General features: G+C 33.2%; 1 protein-coding gene across 4 annotated transcripts; it reads left to right on the top strand.

Annotated features, from left to right (window-relative positions):
• The first annotated feature begins 1604 nt into the window (after nucleotides 1-1604).
• On the top strand, nucleotides 1605-5510 carry LOC106754165 (F-box/kelch-repeat protein At3g61590). Of its 4 annotated transcripts, XM_014636155.2 has the most exons (3): nucleotides 1746-2123; nucleotides 2305-2346; nucleotides 4054-5510. In XM_014636155.2, exon 3 carries the CDS (start codon nucleotides 4073-4075, stop codon nucleotides 5285-5287), a length of 1215 nt encoding a protein of 404 aa, XP_014491641.1. In that variant the 5' UTR covers nucleotides 1746-2123; nucleotides 2305-2346; nucleotides 4054-4072; the 3' UTR covers nucleotides 5288-5510. The 4 variants fall into 4 exon arrangements, 3 of the variants coding, with proteins under 3 accessions (XP_014491641.1, XP_014491639.1, XP_022633529.1); XR_002666888.1 differs by lacking the exons at nucleotides 2305-2346; nucleotides 4054-5510 and adding an exon at nucleotides 3101-4046 and having other exon boundaries at nucleotides 1605-2123; XM_014636153.2 differs by lacking the exon at nucleotides 2305-2346 and having other exon boundaries at nucleotides 1750-2123.
• Nucleotides 5511-6581: the final 1071 nt, after the last annotated feature.

Below are 6581 nucleotides of genomic sequence, written 5' to 3'. Positions count from 1 at the left end.
TTTACTCTGAAAAAATATTTATTTTCAGCATATACATCATTCACAGAAAGTTAAGGAATGAGATAGGATTAAGGTGAAGAGGCCCAAAAGGCCATAATGGAAGCCCACGGGCTTGTTTAAGGTTTTAAAAGTAAAAGGGGTAAGAAAAATGAAGTTGGAATAAAGAAAAAATGAAAAGGGTTTGAGAAGTGGCAATAGGAGGTGGTAATGGAATTTTAGGAAGGACAATGATATTTTGACAAACATTTTTTGATAATTTTTTTGACAACAGGATACATGTCATCATTTGATTGGTCTATTTGAATTTATGTTTAAAAAATATTTAAAATAAACCAATCACAAGCTATCACGTATGCGTTGTCAAAAAATTGTTTAAAAAGTGTCGTTAAAAGAAGTTTTTCCTTTTAGGAAATCTCTGGAAGTTGGCAAAGCATATCTCTCAAATGGAGAGAAAAGAGTGAAGAGTATACTATGGACCAACCTATGGCAGTGTCACTACATATGGCAACTTGAATATGACTTCATGCTTCCAACAAAACTATTCCTCAAACCTTTCATTTTTCTACCTTTATCCCATTTCTCATATCAAACCAGGGCTCAACAATTTTTTCCTCCAATAATTTACTCAACCTATTCAAATTTAAGTCTTTCTTTTCATATTTTATCATCAAATTTTTCATTTTTCATACATTTTATCATTTTCTTAATTTTTTAATAAAATTATGAAGTAAAATTACCAGAAAAACATACTAGACAACCAACCAAACAAGCTGGATTAATTTAGATGATTAAATTGAAAGCTTGGGTTAGAAAAATTAAATTATTAATTAAAATAACTTCGTAGAAAAATAACTAAATATATTTCCTTGGTCAACTGATTTTAGTTCCAAATATATCAACGAAACTGTTATATACGTACATATATATAGAAATTAAATCTATTTATTAGTTTTGTTTCATTAACTTTATGACTCTCGTCTTTTTATTTTTCTACATTTTAAATATATTTCCTTGGTCAACTTATTTTAGTTCCAAATATATATACAAAACTATTATATATATATATATATATATATATATATATATATATATATATATAATGTATATGTGTATGTTATTTTTATTATTGGTTGGACGAGGAATAATTGTGATTCTGAGTCCATCATGAAATATCTTTGAAAATTTTTTGATCCTGGGAAAAAAGTTCCAAACTGGAGTGAGTTTTTGCAAAGGTTCAATTACGGAAATTCAGATATTTTTAATATATTCTTACCAGAATGGATGATAAAGTTAAAAATGTAAAGAGAGAAAGAGATATTAATGTCAAAAACTAGAAACCTAAATAATAGATGGTAATATCGGAACAGTTACGCGAGTTCATCGTTACGTCTAAAATATTAACATTAAAACAAATAACACTTTAATACTAAAACTTTTGTATTACGCTAAAAATATACAATAGATTTGTAATTAAACTCACAAATTTTTCAAAATTAAGTTTAAATTGTTAATTATATTTATGTCGTATGTAAGAGTAACCCAAGCAGTACTTTATCAATTTAATTGACTAAATTTAAATAAATAATAGTAATGGGCTATTAATTACGAAACCGCTAAACTCAACCCTTCAACCATTGTGTAATGGAAGAATTAAAAGAAGAGACACGCGCCATCACGCGCCTCTCTCTCTCTCTCTCTGGCAGAAAAGAAAAGCAAGCAGCATTCATATTCCTATAGTGCATAGAGTATATAGAGAAACCTCTTGCTCACTTCATTACCTGCCTGTCGTTTTTGTCGTATCAAAAAAGAAACGAAAAAGAAGGCAAACATATAATATAAATAAATAAAACACTTGTCTTTCTCTTTCTCTTTCTCTCTCGAGTGGTGTGTTGTGTGTCTTGGGTTCAATGTGTTGGCTGTTGCTTGGCCTTGTTTATCAACTAAATCTAGAGCAACCCATTTCTCTGTTCTCCCATTTGAAGGAAAACTCACCTTCATCTCTTACTCAATCCCTTCAATTGCGCCACCATTTTTTTCTCTTTCTCACAAACCCGCTGCTGTAGTGTGCTGTGCTGTGCTGTGCCTCATTCAACCTCTCACACTGTTCGACTATTTCAAACCAGGTAATGGGTTTCGGCTACTAATTCTCAAAATGTTCTCTTTTTTGTTTTATTTAAAGAAAAATGAAAAAAAAAACTGATTTTTTTTTTTTTTTTTTTATCTTCTCTTGATGCGTCTCTGTATTTGTTGATCTGTCTGTGTTTCAATAATTTGATATCAGCTCGGGTTATCTTTTATTCTCAGTTTTGTCAGGATCGAGGAGGGTTCTCGAGTTATCTTTTATGGGTATTTTCGCCATTTGATTTCCATCCCAACCCTTGTTCTTTATTAGTTTTTCTCTTGCCAACAACCCCTTCTTAGGGCTTGATGGTTATGGAGAGTTGTTTTGTATTCAATGTTGTTTTTGTGGAGAAAAGATTTTGATTTTCGATCAACGGGCTGTCTTTGGCAGAGTTGCTGTTAAAAATGTTGGCTTTACCATCGTTTTCTCTTTCTGATAAATGCTTGTTCAGCCTCTTAGGTATTTCGATTTTGAGGATTCATTGCATTGGTTGAAATTTTGGTATTTTTCTGTTTGATAGAATTTCTCCTTTGTATCACGCATGTTGTTCATATGAGTCCATAGTAATCTCTGAGATAATCTGGGAAGCATGGGGATTTTGAGTGTGCTTACAGAGTGTAATTTATTATTTCTGGGAGCTGAACATAGTAGCAATATATGAAGTTAGGTTTTTTTGAAACTTGTTATACTTTCTTAATTTCTCCCATTTCATCCAGTATTTTGCTTTGCTTTACCCGGCTAGGTTTGCTTATGTAGATTGCAGCTAACAACTACTTTTATTCAATTTATTCACAATTTTATTTTCCAAAGATGAAATAATTTGAAGTAGTTTTCTTAGTTTGGGATTTGATATAATGATTTGCATTTAGTCATAATTTTCTGTTGTAAGTTCTTGAGTCGTAGCATGTAAAAACATACCAGATTTTTGTACTGTAGTAACTGATGTACATCTTTACCATGTGAATTTCTAAATTACAGAATAGGAGGATAGTTGATGGCCATCTGTCCCTTCAACTGCTCCTCTCCTTTGGCAGTACTTGATTTATTAAAAGGACATGAATCCTCTTGCTGCCATCATCTTCTGCCCTTCTTCTTGTGTTTCCAGGATCCTTTGATTACTTGTTCTGGGAAGGCAAAATTTTTTTGATTTTCTATTTTGCATTTGATCTTCTATACATTGTATTTTAAATCCAGATTCGTATTGTAGAATTCCACCGCGTCATGATTTTCATCCCTGTCAGCAATTCAATCTAAATGAAATTCCTTTTCAAATCTCAATTTCAATCTCAAAAGTGCTAACCCTCTCTTACTATTTCTTTTTAGTTAAATTCCTAGCAACACAGCTACACACTAACCTTTCATTCTGTTACCTTGTTCACAATTTTGAAGTGCAGAGGGTGTTGAATACGAGGATAAAAAATGGTGGATCCTCATGATTACAATGTGACATAACTTAAAAAAGACATCTAGATTCTAGAATTAGAGAATTGGTTTTGGTGATTAAGTTTATGCCATTTGATGAGTTGTTTACTTGTGTTTTGGAATTGTTAAGTTTTTTTACTATATTATGGGTTATAACTAACGAATATGATGCCTGACATTTATGTGATATGCATTATGAATTTTTGTAAAATCCTACAGGTCAATTTGGGAATTTTATCTGCCTTCTCAATTTAAATTAAATTCCTGATTTTTACTACCTTGCTTTTGTATGTTATCGTACTGTGGTATTGTTGATTGGATGATCTAAAAGGCATTGACTTTGTCCATAAGCCATAAGTGTTTCACCTTGTCCAATTTTTAAGTAGGATGCATGTTTCCAAGATCTAGTATATCCTTAGATGAAAAAATCCACGTGCTCTTTTCTATTTGATTTTAGGAAGCTTTAATAATCATCTCTTTTTCCTTTTGTGCTTTATTATACTCACTAGGTCTTTCCTCACAACTCCTATGGCGGGAGAAACATCTTGGATAAGTCACTATGATGACAGACAGAGGGAGAATGGAGTGTTTGATTCATTTTTAGAAGTTGGTGAGGAAGGTGAGAAAGATGCAAGTGCTGTTTCTTTGGATGTCATTTTGCCTGATGATTTGTTGGAACGAATCCTAGCCTATCTACCTGTTGCAAGCATTTTTAGAGCTGGTTGTGTGTCTAAGAGATGGCATGAAATTGTTAATTCAGAGAGGTTTTTATGGAACCTTTCACACGTTCTACCGCAGAAACCATGGTACTTTATGTTTACAAGCTCTGATGAACCAATTGGTTATGCTTTTGATCCCGTTTTTCGTAAATGGTATAACATTGAACTTCCATGCATTGGAACATCAAATTGGTTCATTGCTTCATCGATTGGCATGGTCTGCTTCATGGACAATGACAGCAGAAGTGAATTATGCATCTGCAACCCAATCACCAAGACCTACAAAAAGCTGGAGGAGCCTCCTGGTTTGAAATTTTCTGATTACAGTGCATTAGCAATCTCAGTGAACAGGGAATCTCACATTTATTCTGTGGCAATTGTAAAATCTAAACAAGTTCCCGAGAACTTTTTCCAGTGGGATATCTCGATTCACGTATACAATTCAGTAAACAGAACCTGGGTGACGACTGTAACTGAAGTTTTGATGGGGTGGAGAGGTGGTGATGAGAGTGTTATATGCAATGGGATGCTATACTTTCTAGTTTATTCAACTGGGGGTGGCCAACCGGAAAATCGTCATGCCCTGATTGCATATAACATGTCTAACCGTTCTTCTCAAGGTAGCTTGACAAAGAGCTTTATTCCAGTACCTTGTTCTCTAACCTGTGGCCGTCTGATGAATCTGAAGGAGAAACTTGTAATGGTGGGAGGAATTGGCAAACCCGATCGACCTGACATTATAAAAGGAATTGGTATTTGGCTTCTAAATGATAAGACGTGGGAAGAAATTGCTCGAATGCCCCACAAATTCTTCCAAGGCTTTGGAGAGTTTGATGATGTTTTTGCCAGCAGTGGTGCAGATGATCTGATATACATTCAGAGTTATGGAGCTCCGGCGCTTCTCATATTTGACACCAACCATAAACAATGGAAATGGTCTCAGAAGTGCCCTGTGACAAAACGATTCCCGCTGCAGCTTTTTACTGGCTTTTGCTTTGAGCCCAGACTTGAAATAGCTCCCTAGTTCTCCTTACTATAAGCAGCTCCTTCTGAGAATCATGTCCAAGGTTTCTGCTCATTTTCTTCCATTGTTCAAGTACAAATTTCTTTATGATTTCAGTGTTTTTCACAGTTCATACAAAATGTTCTTCTTGGTAAAACTGCTTATTCATGGATACGGGAATATTATTATTAATAGCATTTGAAAATACCACACCCATATATATTTTACCTTTTCTTATTCTCTATTGGTGCACTTGCTCTAATAACAATTGCAACCTTCTCCAATTCTTTATTGAAATGTAATGATGCATCTGCAAAATTTCAAGACATGGTATTGAATGATTTACATAAAATGACTTGAAGAAAAGGAAGAGTTGGCTGATTAATGATTTCGAATAGACATTTCTGGAAGCTGCTTTTACAGCTATCCATAACTAAGTTTTGACTTAATGGAGAGCCAATGGACATGCTAGGCTAAGATTGCATTCTATTGAGTGTGTCGTCCGTACATGAGTATTTTTATATTTTTGGGAGATTAAAAGTGGTTTATAGAGTTGTGGCGGATAAGTGAGTTCCACGAGTGTTTTGGGAAAGTTGGGTTTTCTCTGGTGAAGATGTGACAGATAAAGGCTAAATAAACGAATGAAGAAGCATACTTTTTTAGATATGACTTGCATTCATTCATTCACTAGCCAACAAGGCATGGGAAGAATATTCAAAATGCATTGCCGACGGAGCATCAAAGTAGGTTATAATAATAATGTACATGAATTCAGTGTCATGGATGCACACACTCAACGGTACATGTTAGTAGCAGCACAACAACGAATGCAAACATCATTTATTGTATTTTACTACTTTATCAAAATCATTTTCTATTGCCCACCGCATTAATAGGTTTGCATCCATTAGTCTTTTTAAGATTTTTTCTTCAACCCTTAATTTATAAATATTATATATATATATTACTTTTAGTTTTTTAATAACTCTGTACTGTGTGATTCTCTCTTATTTGCCCTTTATGTATGATCCATATTATGTATATTCTCAATTGAGAAATTGGTTTGATTGACACCACTTTGGATTCAAGTATTTTGTTGTTATGATAAATAAAGATGGTATCTCTTTAAGACACACTAGACGTTCCATGACCATAAAAAACTCGTTAAAAAAAAATCTATGATAAACAGATAGGAATAGTGAGTACGACACATACAATAAGATGACTCATCTTAGAATATATGTTTATATATATATATATATATATATATATAATGTTTGTGTTAAATTATTGCTGAATATCTTTTACTTACCAA

This window comes from Vigna radiata, unplaced genomic scaffold (genome assembly GCF_000741045.1).
Source record: "Vigna radiata var. radiata cultivar VC1973A unplaced genomic scaffold, Vradiata_ver6 scaffold_83, whole genome shotgun sequence".
NCBI lineage: Eukaryota > Viridiplantae > Streptophyta > Magnoliopsida > Fabales > Fabaceae > Vigna > Vigna radiata.
Note: the sequence above shows the minus strand (reverse complement) of the source record. Positions and strands in the feature narration are given on the sequence as shown.

Coding starts and splice junctions, on each gene's coding strand:
- LOC106754165 (XM_022777808.1), top strand. CDS start 2,562: ATGCTTGTTCAGCCTCTTAG. Junction 2,582..4,053: donor ATGCTTGTTCAGCCTCTTAG/GTATTTCGATTT, acceptor TATACTCACTAG/GTCTTTCCTCACAACTCCTA.